Source organism: Sebastes fasciatus, chromosome 22 (genome assembly GCF_043250625.1).
Source record: "Sebastes fasciatus isolate fSebFas1 chromosome 22, fSebFas1.pri, whole genome shotgun sequence".
Taxonomy (NCBI): domain Eukaryota; kingdom Metazoa; phylum Chordata; class Actinopteri; order Perciformes; family Sebastidae; genus Sebastes; species Sebastes fasciatus.
In genome coordinates this window covers 11,337,814-11,350,350 of record NC_133816.1, presented here as the reverse complement: position 1 = coordinate 11,350,350, position 12,537 = coordinate 11,337,814, and the positions used below count along the sequence as shown (strand labels likewise).

The 12,537-nt window shown below is 42.6% G+C and overlaps 2 protein-coding genes across 2 annotated transcripts; one reads left to right on the top strand and one right to left on the bottom strand.

The window, feature by feature from the left end:
* Positions 1–3,796: 3,796 nt before the first annotated feature.
* Positions 3,797–8,468, top strand: LOC141760364 (uncharacterized). Its single transcript, XM_074623077.1, has 3 exons — positions 3,797–4,106; positions 5,621–6,355; positions 6,817–8,468. The coding sequence occupies exons 1-3, from the start codon at positions 4,091–4,093 to the stop codon at positions 6,903–6,905; spliced, it is 840 nt and encodes a 279-aa protein (XP_074479178.1). The 5' UTR covers positions 3,797–4,090; the 3' UTR covers positions 6,906–8,468.
* Positions 8,247–12,312, bottom strand: LOC141760363 (uncharacterized). Its single transcript, XM_074623076.1, has 8 exons — positions 12,100–12,312; positions 11,724–11,795; positions 11,580–11,651; positions 11,275–11,483; positions 9,978–10,041; positions 9,720–9,885; positions 9,285–9,482; positions 8,247–9,114 (listed from the first exon to the last, which is right to left on the bottom strand). Exons 1-8 carry the CDS (start codon positions 12,112–12,114, stop codon positions 8,987–8,989), a joined length of 924 nt encoding a protein of 307 aa, XP_074479177.1. The 5' UTR covers positions 12,115–12,312; the 3' UTR covers positions 8,247–8,986.
* Between the last annotated feature and the right edge of the window lie 225 nt (positions 12,313–12,537).

Here is a 12,537-nt window from a genome sequence, read left to right as displayed (position 1 = left end):
TACCATGAGGGACTGCAGCCGGGTGCACTGTGCTGGCTTTATATACACGTATCTCGTGTGCACAAATCAACTGAAACGTGGCAATGTTTTAATTAAACTGAGGCCACGAATTACTATCTTGTTTGCACAAATGAATCAACACGTAGGAACGATTTAATTAAATTGAAGGGACAAATATCTCATGCGCACAAATAAGTAAATTGTGGCCTCAATATATATATTTGTTCTCTCCAAGGCCACTCCCGGACTCTGTAAATAGCTCATTGGAATGTTTTTGTTTGTTACGTTAGCAATGTAGCTAGAACGTGACTGACTGCTCCGGTAATTATCACGTGAAGCTTAGAGTTAATGACTCACAAGCACTGGTTGTGACGATGCCAGGTACAGATTGTGATGTGCTTTTTGCTTCTATGGAACTCAAGAGATAGCAAACTGGAACGCTGTCTTCACTGTTGACAAGCCTAGTAAATGCCATTGATATTTGAGTTACAACAGTTTAGAAAAAGGGAACTGGGCATAAAACATTTCTACCACGGATGGGTGGGAGCTCAGTGTCAATTTACTTCCTAAATTGTATGTGTTTGCCCTGCTTCCAACAATAGCACTGTTACAACCCTTTTAATATGACTACCAGAGCAGAGGTCACGACGCTGTGAATATGTTGGAAACTGTTCTCAGTGAACCAGATAAATCAGTAAACCTGCTTCTTGGAACAACACCCGTGGTCTTTAGGACTCTGTTTCACTGGAGTTGTGATTACCTAGTGTGATTTAAAAGCTAATCTCATCACAAAACACTTCAGTTTCGCTCTCTCTGCGACTTGCTCCTGTTTTGTTAAAGAAACACTATGCCATTTTGTTCCTCGAAATCCCAAAATTTCCACCCAGCTCAGGCGTGAACTGGTTTGACTTTTACCAGTCAAGGAGCAGTTTTGTCCTGACATGTTACTTTCGTGAACCATTCCATTTGCATCTTGCTGTAGCAGTCGTAGAGATTGTCTTTGTTTCCCCACAATGACTTTCAATGACCTACTGGGAGGATTGGAAACTTGCCTGGTTTCTGTCAAAAGTAGGCTAGCCGTGAAAAGACGTGGACTAATGGCTGCCAATTACTTTCTGAACAACTGGGTGTGTCTGTAACAGCAGCACCCACGCCCACTCATAATAATGTGGCTATTTGTTGAATTGGCTAATTTGTGGAGCCTAAAAAATGACTTTGCTCTGATTCTGATGGATTGACATTAAATAATTTAAAAAAATTATAATTAAATTGATGGCTTATATGCAAATTCTTCTGCTGCAGGAATATTAACAAAACTAGTCTGCAGACATGCTAGCAGCTCTGTGAGGCTGTGCTTTGGCACAGTGGTACTTTAAGATAAATAGTAACATCAGCAGACTAACATACTCACAATGACAATGCTGATATTTTGAGCAGGATATGGATACAATTTGGATGTAATGATGGTGAAAGATGAAAAGTTACATTGATATCTGAACTAAATGTCATGGCATCTGATAGTTCTTAGAGTAATTTCACTAAAAAACAAAAGTGTCAACCTTATATGGTCACCAAAGTTATTAGAATACATCTTCTAGGAGCTATGTGTATCTGTACACAATTTGGTGTATGTCAGGTCAGGCCAGTCGTAACAAAAGTCGTATGAATGCCACGATAATGAGCAAGGCATTTAGCGTGCAATAAGAACGCCTTTCTTGCTTTTGTCATCTGTACGCCATGTAGTCTGTAGTCCAACAAACACACGACTTTTAACCAGAAGACCGGTGTTTTGTTTTGTAAGTTACGTTATTGACTTTTTTGTTTTTTATTGAAGTTTGTGTCTCGTTTTCCGTACTTATTTTACGTTGTTTCCGTACTCATTTTACTTAGTTTACATACTTATTTTAAGCCCAACCATGATGAGTTTCCTAAACCTAACTAAGTAGATTTATTGCCTAAATCTAAGTGAGTGGTTTTGTTGCCTAAACCTAACTGCAAACGTTACCGTAGTTTTGTTGCATGGCATACAAATCATAAGCGGCGTACAAACGACACACGAAAAGCTCATGACATGCAGAATGTCTGTGTAATGCGCTATTTATACGCCTTCCCGTGCGATTGGGTTGATGTTGATATTTCACTGAATAAGGGAAAAGTTTTACAACATTTTATGGCAATCCATCTGATACAGTAGTTAGATTGAGTGTCTTTAGCATGATACAATATTGCGAAACAACCAAATAAGCCTAAAAACACAAGGTACTGTACATTGGGTATTGCTTTTAATAAACCTGTACAGACCGCAGCTGCACTCCTGCCTATGCCACGGTTTGGATGCTGACTGTGTCGTTGCTGCACGTTGTGAGATACGTAGGGAGGGTGGGAGCCTGTCTGAGATGCTCCATTATGTCACCGGTGCCCCAAGAATAGTTCCAGTGTGTCCTGCGAGGCGCCGAGGCGAGTGTGACGTTCAGAACTTAACTGTTGTTGGGCCAAACCCAGAAGAAACAGGGGCCCTACTGTTTCCACACATCAGGCACACCCAGCCACACACACACACACACATACAGATGCACAGACGCGTACACACACATGGAACCATTTAAGGTTTCCCTTCTGCCACTGTTCAAAATGCCCCCAGAATAAACACTTGAAGCAGATCTGAACCAGTGAGACCAGTGAACCCCATTAGAGACGGGCTGTGACGCAATGTGTAGGTAATGAAAGGTAGTGGGTTTCAGATGTTTCCTCACCCTTGTTTTCTACATATACAAACTCTCACTTGGTAGAGCATATGTACTGTATAGCGTCATGGACTTGTGAATATATTGTCATAAGAAGCCTTCATTTTAATGATAATGCAAAAATATAACGTTTTATCACGATTCATTTGGACAAATCTTTTCAATTAGTGCTGAAATAATTAGTCGATTAATCAGTTGGTTGATTGATTGAGAATTTAATAACAATTTTGATCATTTAGTACGGAAGTTACGTGGCAAATAAATCAACTTTGACTTGTGGTTTCACACAGGACACGAACATAACATCTCCAAGTTTTTCGACCCACCCATCCACCTCGACCTCCTCCCTACGCGGTGTTCGCTGCTCTTTATACTTCCCGATTTACAACGTGACCATCACGACCAAAAAGTGAAATTCGTGTCCATGTACACAAATCAATACATTACATTTCGTGACTATGGACATGGAAATCAATAAGACTTTTAGTAAGACCCAATTTGCAGTCAAACATTGTTCAAACCCACAGAACTTCATTTAAAAGTGGAGAGCCCAAAAGTTTCCAGAGAAATACCAAATAAGTCAGGCTGAATATATTGGGGGGAATTTGCAGGAAATGATGCGCAAGACATCTAAAACACTTCCAGTTTAATAAACCATAAAACAGTCTGAATAATTTCACTCAGTGTAAACATCATATTTCCTTCAATAAAGAGTGAGATACAGCATTTGCATTATAGAATACATGTCACACATTGTGAAATCAGTTGATTTAAACCTACTTCAGGTGAAATATACTGGAAAAGCTGTGATAAGGTGTGTGTACACATATGCCATAGATCTTCCTTAAAACACCAATGCCAGTAAAAGACAAACATGTGTGCCAATTGATATCCATCCTGCCATGTATTGTAAACCTCTCTATTGTAAATCAGTGAAACCTCTTTCTCTGCCCACACACACCAATCAGCCTCCTCCTCCTCCTCCTCCTCCTCCTCCTCACTGATCGCTGACACTCAAGTGCTCGTCCACGTGTGTGACGTGTGCGCGCCTACGCTTGTTTTAAAAAGGTAGTCCCGGGAGCTGTCCGACTCACTCCACTCAGCAGGGAGAGCGAGAAGAGCATGATCCAGTCTGCACATAAACTATAGTCTCACCGACGTTTCTTTGCCGATCTGAGCTCACTTGCAAAGCCGATACGAAGAGACGACTAATGTGTTTATGTTAATCGACTTTCAAGCTGGTTTTGCGTAAACAAGAAGGATTAGCACACCTGCACCTGCAAAGTGTGTTTAAAAACATCACTGAGTTCTGCGGTTCACCTGAGACGCACGAGGACATCGTTTGCATGAAACTGTGGCCAGGTAAGACACTTTTTTTTTTTGTGTAAAGTAATGACAGTTTTAAAACAACATGCTACTTTAATTATTGTTTCGTGCATATTGGTAATAAGTAGCGAGAAATGTATGTTTTTTAGACAGTTGTCTTAGGGGCTCGCCAAACTACACTAAAAAATCTGCCAATTTAAAGTTATCTCGCTTATCTCTGAGACTATACGTCTCACAGCATATGTTTTTAGCTGTTTAACTAATCACTAGGCTCTGTTGGTTAATTCGGCATACATTTTTTTTAGCTTCATCAATTGCTTTTTAGATTAGGTGAACCAAACTAATAACATGCATGTTTCATCTACTTTATATGGTGCATCCTGGAATGAAGAATGGATCCTTAATATAACCTCTTAGTTGATATTTGTCTGTACATTTATTTGTAGTGTGTTTTGAAACATATTTAAAATATAGTTTCGGTGCAATAATCTCTCAATATGATACAGAATAAAGTTAAATATAATCAGATATGTTCTGTCCACTTCCAAAGTCTCCTTACAACAGCAACAGGATGGACTGTTTGGATGTGACAGTGCTCTGTGCAGGTTAAAGGATAGCTGTTTTTTATTATCACATGAAGTTACTTTAATGCACATGATAAACCCTTACCTGGATTGAGATAAGTTTAATTATTGAGATTGGGGAAATCAGTTTTGCACAGTTAATATTGGTTTAATGCAAAACACATAGCTATTGCTGTGTGTGTTTGTTTCCAAGTGAAAGTGTGCACATGTTTGTAACCCACACGTGTAACTGTGTGTGTGCATGCCCTGGGTTGCCCGAGGCTCTAGTTCAACTTGCATCTTTTTTATGATGTGACACACTCGCAAAGGCACGCCATTGTTTTGTTGGAGAAATATTTAGGGGGGGGGGTGCAAAGCTGTTTCCTGCACAGGGGGTCGACCTAACAATGGCCGCTACCTTGGAACAGTCGGTGGTTTCTCTCTGCAGCTCACTTCTGAGGAGCTAGGATGTTGAAAGAATGTCCGAGAAAAGAGAAAGGGTGGGGAAAAAATAAAGTTGAACACAATAGGGAACAGGCAGTTCTGTGGGTTCGTAGGATGGGAGACAATGGGAGGCCAGATGTGGACGTTGCGCAAGACGTGAGTTGGCAAGGTCACCGAATTCTTCATATGAGTGTTTGGCACAGGGTTGGGTTTAAAGATGGCAATGTACGCTACCTGTGTGGGTAACCTGCAATTTAATATTGGCATGGAAACATGGGAATATTAAATTAAAGGTTAACCACACAGGTAACGTACATAATGTCCATGACGACAAAGACAAACCTGGCGGGTAAATATTTAATAGCTGGTGTCTGTGGTAAATGAATATTCCTCACATGCGTCACCTTCGTAACTGATCCTTTCTAGTGGCCTTTTGTTTTGCAGTACAAGTTGTGCTGACTGCATGTTTTTCCCACATCAAGGACCTGTCCCGCTCAATTATTCATCTGCTAACGTCACTTGTCTTTATCTGCCTCGTTTCAGAACAAAGCAGTGGATGCAACTACGCTCCATTTGTAGAAGAAAGGTGGAAGAGTGGACGAGGCTCTGAAGAGGACCAGCTGACCACCGGCGGAAACGCCTCTGCTAAAGTTCCCTCCAAACCCAGCCTGAAGCACACCATGTCCCTCACCCCTTTCCAATTCATGCAGACTCTCAAGAACTCCCCTGCCGCGCTACGTCGCCGCTTTCGCCGCGACCGCACGGAGTCTTTATCCCACGGTGACCCTCTCTTTAAAGTCCAGTACCTGGGCACGGAGAAAATCTTCTCCCTGGATCGAGAGCAGGCCCAAGACGCTATTAGCCACCTGCTGGACGGTCTCGCCAACGGGAAGAAGCCGAGCAAAGATCACGCCCTGGTGGTGCGCCCAAGATACATCGAGGTCAAGGAGCTGAGCACGGGTCGGCAGCTCACTAAGACGTACCTGCAGGATATCGCGTACTGCGCCGCGGACGCCAACCGGCCCAACGTCTTCCTGTACATCTGCAAACACCAGGGGCAGCAGCTGCAGTGTCGGGTGTTCTGGTGCAGCCGGGCGGAGCGGGCGCTAGACATGACGGCCTGTCTGGCGCATTCCTTCCAGCGGGCGCTGAGCGACTGGCAGCAGAACGGCTTGGCCACGCTTCACCTGGGAGAGACAAAGGGGAAATCGGGGGATGACTTGTCCAACTCTCCCGCCAACACCAAGAGCTCCACGCTGCCGAACAATCTGGGAAAAGGTGAGAAACAGAAACCTAAAAAAACATTTAGTCCAGCTTTCTTTTCCATTTGAACCAATGAGTTAGTTTAAGCGCCTTTTAATGAAATTTGTCCTGTTAGATACTTGCCTAAAGTATGTTCATACCAAATTTCAAGACTTTTGACCAATCGGATAAAGGTGCCATTTGTCCTTCTCATACTACATTGTCTTCATCATGCTCTCCTCTTGCTCATTAAGTTGTTTAGAAAGATGAGATTTACACTGCAGCAAGCACATTTAATGAAAAGTAATTACAAACCAAGTGATGTAGGTCGCAGTAAATAAATACCGTCACTAACTAGGACACTTTAGAATCAAGGTCGACAAACTAGTGGAGCTGGTTGGATGTTCATAATAATTAACATTGATACACCAGTGTTCAATTTACATTTGCAGCTGTCAAGCCACGGACTCACCACCGATTGTGTCTTTTCTTTTCAGCTCGCTGGAAGAAGAGGGGCAACTCTGTGTCTCGTAGCCCCCTCAAAGTCATCACGAGAAGAGGATCTGGCTCCGACAGCTGGAGCTGAAACTCCGTTTTAACCCTTCAGACATGATGGGACAACATTAACCTGACGACGACCTCATGGATGACCGCACCGATGGGAGGGAGGGAATGACTACAAGACTGAAGGAAGGACAAAAGGGGATGTGACCACATTTGGATGTATGAGGACTTGTGAGAGGATCAGTGAGCGTGTGGACTTGAAGGTTTTTGACGCAGCAAAGTTGACTTTTGCAAGAGTGGCTTCCGATGTAGCGCAAAACGCTGTTGACGGCTGCCCTTTTGTTCACCTGTCAACAGCTATGTGAGGACTTGTGACTGGCTGCAAGCCATTTGAGGACCGGACTGGTTCATTTCTGTAGTTGGCTTGTTTGTCTTCTTGACATTTTAAGCCATCAAAGAGACAATTAAACCAACAACGACAGCAGATGTTGGCCAAATGATCCACAGATGACAACCAAAAACTGGAAAAAGACGACAACAGCTTTTTTTTTTATGAAGGCTGATTTTTTTTATTTAACTGACATTTTTTGACAGGTCATGAGATTTCTTTTTTATTAGAATCTTTTTTTACCCTGTGGCACTAGTATGTTTCTCTTCCTGTATTTTTTTAATCGGATGGACAAAACCTACCTTTTTTAATCTACGTTGTGAGAGTTTTGGCCAAGATTACATAGATGTCAGAGGGAAAATGCAGTGTATTGTGTTATACAAAGGGAAAGTAAAATTGATTATAGTCTGTCATTTTCTGACAGATTTAATTCCTAGTCAGGAAATCAAGTTTCCAAAGAGGTCAGTAGCACCTGCATTTGGGAAAAATAGACCCGAGCAGAACCTGCAGGGTCAACAAAATCCTCCCTCTCCCAACAGCAGCATCCTGCAAAAACAACAACACAGATCCCAACTGTCCACTGCCATGAATTATTTGCATTTACGTGGAGAAAAGCACACTCGGCCATGACTTGCCGGTTTGTTTGTGTCCGAACACTGGGAACGCTGTGTTCCCATGCGGAGCCTCTGTGAGGAATTCGCGTCCGTGCACCTGCATTCCAAATGGAAGGGTGGGGGTGGGGGGGATTTGAGCAACGTCCAACCATGACTTTGCATATTGAGCAGTTAGATGCTACAATGTGCTTTTTTTTAACGCAGAGCCTTGCTCACATTCACAAAGCCATAAAAGGCGCCATAACTACTTTAAGTTAAAGTGACGGTTATAGGATGTGTGCGGTATTGCGTAACTCATGATGGTGCTTTCTGTTTTATGGTTTACAGGATTAGTGGTACACCCTGGGGCTACTATTCACTTGTCATTTTGTGTTTTTTCTGACCAAAACTAAGCTAGCGATGTCGCCTTTTTTAAAAAAAATTAACAGGAAGGGTGTTTTTGACTGATGTGCCACGATGTTTTTATCAGTTCATTTTTTGTACTCGTGATGTATCTTTTTCAAATACAAACGGCGCAGCCCCAATCTCAGAAAAAAAGGGGTTAAAGTGCCTGCTATTTTATCAATGTACTGTTTTTATGTCATTGTACATATTTAATTAAATATGTATTTTATGAAATATTAAAACCTTTTATACAACATTATGTTTGTCTGTAAGTGTTTGTTTTCTGTAACTTTCAAGGAGACTAATGTTTAACCAGCTTTAACTTTGACCCTGATTCGCTCCACTTTTAAAATGTTATATTTGGCCTGAAGCAGTCAAGTGTGTGTGTGTGTGGGAGAGCATGACTGAAGGGTTTTTGGGGTGGCAGGGCAAGACATTCAGAGAGGTCCTGGGATGTTTAATCTCAGTCATGTGACTCATTTCCCAGGGTTATTCTTCCAGTGTTTTCACATTATCAAAAACTCCTCATACACAAGATTACTCTCCAACTGTAGTAAAGATACAGATACTGGACTGTGTAGCCTTGAAAGAAATAAGTACAGTGTGTACCAATAGAGTGCTCTCTATACGAGAACACGCCACAACACAAAAAAAACAACCTCAATAGTCCTTTTGTTCACATTTGAACCTGAATTTGCTGTCTTTTTTTTTTTTACAACAAAAAGTCAGTTAAAGTGCACTGATGGTATCTCATCTGGATGTGGATCATAATCGTAGTCACTCCTCTCCAGAGGACCCCTGCACTGTGGGACTAACTGCCGCCGACCCGGAGCTCTCCCTGTGTTGCTGTAACTCCAGCAGGGACTGGACGTGGAGACGCCTCAGAGGCTTCACCTCCTCGACCACTGAAAGGAGAAAACTTGTCAAAAACTGGTCACTGATGCCCTAAAATCCAAATGTGGAGTGTGTAGAATGTAGCTAAACAGCATCACCTGCTGGCGTCAATAATAATGGTGTATTAAAAATCAAAATGATGTGCTGTACTTTCTCTATGACTCTCAATATGATTTCCCACCTTTGTCGTAGTGCAACTCGTCCCGGTTTCCGTAAACCACGTACATCTCCAGGAAGTTTAAGAGAGCGCCGGTGACGAGGAAGCGGTCGGGGAGGGGAAGGCTTTTGATGTAGCGCATGTCCAGGGCGAAGGGGTTAGATGGAGAGGGCACGGTGCACAGACACACCAGCTCACTGATGACGTCCCACACACGAATACCTGAAAAACACAACTGAAATTGTAATAATCATTTGTAAAAATCTAGCAGTGTATAGTAATCATTCTAACTAAAGCACCCAGAGCTTTTTCCACAACCCTAATCCACACCAAACAGTAGTCTCTAAGAAGGTTAAACATCTGCTTCTGATTTAGCTCGTGGAAAATCTTGTAATTATTCAATATGCGCAGTGAAACAATAGCCGTCTCATGTTTGGATTCCTCACATTGTTTCCATACCTCGCGTCTGCCAGTCCGCGATGGACTTGAGTTTCATGGGCGTGTCCTTGACCATCGAATCGGTGCCTCCGATGTTTACCAGGCGCTCGTGATTGGAGCGTATCCAGGCGTAGGGCCGTCCGTACTTGACGTAGCCGGCCAGTAAAAACAGAGTGCAGTTCACCTCCTGTTGAGGGACAAAGTGGAGGACGTGTGTGAGACATGAGTGAAGTCAAGTTAGTGGTTTGGAAAAGTGAGACTGGCTGAAGAAGCACTCACAGGCACTGCTATCTCTCGTTCACTGGGAGAGGCTGGGAGGAGATGCTCCTCGATGCTGGGGGCCCTGAGGACAGAGAGAGATCCACCAATGGGTTTTGTGTCACTGTATGAGTCTATCACACGAGTTTGAGACATCTGCACCTGGGAGCAGTAAAGTGCTTTGTTGAGAGCTTACTTATAGGTTAGGGTGTGTAGAATTTTTTTCCCCCAATCAACCCTATTTACAACAATATAAAATTGAGAAAATCAGCAAATCCTCACATTTGAGAAGATGTAATCACCATTTTTTTTCCCATGACCAAATATTTAAACAATTAATCAATTATTAAAATTGTTGTCGATCAATTTTCCGCCAATCTACCAATTGATTTTCAGCACTTTAAAGGCATACTCATTCAAGGTGGAACCGATTACGCTTGTAATACAAACGTGAGCTAATGTAGTCATTATGTGTCTCTTTGTGGCTGTTTTGCATCTCTTTGTAGTCATTTTGTGTCTCTGTCATCATTTTGTGTCCCTTTGTTGTCGTTTTGTGTCTCTTTGTGGTTGTCTTATGTCTCTTTGTTGTCGTTTTGTGTCTCTTTGTGGTTGTTTTATGTCTCTTTGTTGTCATTTTGTGTCTCTTTGTGGTTGTTTTATGTCTCTTTGTTGTCATTTTGTGTCTCTTTGTGGTTGTTTTATGTCTCTTTGTTGTCATTTTGTGTCTCTTTGTGGTTATTTTGCCCCTTTTTGTAGCCATTTTGTGTCTCTTTGCAGTTATTACGTGTCTCTTTGTGTTTTTTTTGCACCTTTTAATAGTCGTTTGTGTCTGTTTGTGGTCATGTTGTGTCTCTTTGTGGGTGTTTTGCCCCTTTTCATAGACTTTGTGAGTCTCTTTGTGTCTCTTTGCAGCTGTTTTGCATCTCTTTGTAGTTGTTTTGGCCTCTTTGTAGTCTTTTGGTGCCTCTTTGTGGTAATTTTGAGTCTCTTCCTAGTTGGTACGTGTCTCTTTGAGTGACATTTTGTAGGTGAAGGCCAGGGGGGCCCCTGGGCCTGTGCCCGGTAGGCCCATTCTGTAATCCATCCATGATCCTAGGCTACAGAATTACAGTCATCAAATGTAATGGCTTGCTCATCATTTCCACTTACAGTCAATGTAAAACTACCTGTACTGTTGTACAGGACTAATAGGAAGTGATGCCAATGAATGTCAATCAAGATGCTACCACATAAGCCTGTTGCCCAATATCAGATTTGAAAACATCACAAATATAATCACACATATACGTGTTTCTTTTTCCAGACACACATCAATCACCTGACAGTCTGTGGCTGCGTCTTGGTGTGTGGTGTGTGCGACGGAGGAGGCTCTCGTGGGCCTGGAGGCTCCCCGGGCAGGGGAGAGCTGCTCCGGCTGGCCAGGCTAGGGGAGCTGCTGCTGGGGGAGACATCGCTGCTGTTACAGCTGCTGCTGTTGGAGGAGTAGGAGGAGGCTCTGGAGACCACGAAACCTGGGGAACGCCAACCCTGCGGGACAGGACAGGACATGGACAGGTTCATTCATACAGTCACTGATGATGATGATGAAAAATACATGAGGAAATACAGAAGTGAGACACTAACCAGATCCTCATTAACGACCGTCAGCAGCAGCTCCTCCTTCCCTCTGAGCCAAGGCTGGAAGTATTTAAAACCCTGCAACACAAAACAAGATTATACAAGTAATAGTGTGATGTTTAATCTAATCTGCATGTGCAATTCACTGACCTGTAATGATCCAAGTAAAGCCAGGTCACTTAGAAAGTGCTGCAGTTTCCTTCTCTGCTCCCTCTCCCGTTTCTATTCACACAGAGGATGCAAAAAGGCAAAGACACAAATTAGCACTAAAAATCCTCCCATCAGCACCAAACCCAGTCCAGTATCCTAGCAACAACACAGCTTCCTCCTCGCAGCATCCTGCATCCTCTATCGACAAATAAAGACGTCACTCGTTGTAATAAACGATGCACAATAGAGACAATGCACACATTGGGTGCAACAGAATGCATCAGGCCGACTTCCAATATAATCTGTCCATTGCGATCCTAAATCAAACCCCTGCAGCTGATACAAGAGAGCACATCATGAAGGATGCTGAACTCACACTGCAGCCGCTCATCGTGGACCAAACTGCAAACGTCGTCTCCTTCACAGGCGATCATGACGTGTTATGTGCCGACACTAAACCCTCACATTGTGCTGTTTACTTATTGTCCTGGTTAGCTGCTACAGACAGTCAGACAGAGAGGTTGTTCTCCTCGGGTGTTGCCTTCTCGATGACAGCATGAAGCTGGTTTGGTGATGGTGATGAGAGGCCCCTAGTGGCCATATTAGAGCACTACAGGTTTAAAGCTGAGAATAAAGTGATACTATTATGAGAATAAAGTCATATTATTATGAGAATAAAGTCGTTAAATTATGAGAATAAAGTTGTAATATTATAAGAATAAAGTCATAAGTTTAAGAGAATAAAGTCATAATATTACGAGAATAAAGTCATAATATTATGAGAATAAAGTCATAAGTTTAAGAGAATAAAGTC

What these genes read in the sequence shown, in the direction of transcription:
- LOC141760364 (XM_074623077.1), top strand. An exon ending in GCCGAACAATCTGGGAAAAG is followed by an intron (nt 6,356 to 6,816) that starts GTGAGAAACAGA and finishes TTTTCTTTTCAG; the next exon opens with CTCGCTGGAAGAAGAGGGGC.
- LOC141760363 (XM_074623076.1), bottom strand. An exon ending in CTTTACTTGGATCATTACAG is followed by an intron (nt 11,652 to 11,723) that starts GTCAGTGAATTG and finishes TTTGTGTTGCAG; the next exon opens with GGTTTTAAATACTTCCAGCC. An exon ending in CGGTCGTTAATGAGGATCTG is followed by an intron (nt 11,484 to 11,579) that starts GTTAGTGTCTCA and finishes CCTGTCCCGCAG; the next exon opens with GGTTGGCGTTCCCCAGGTTT.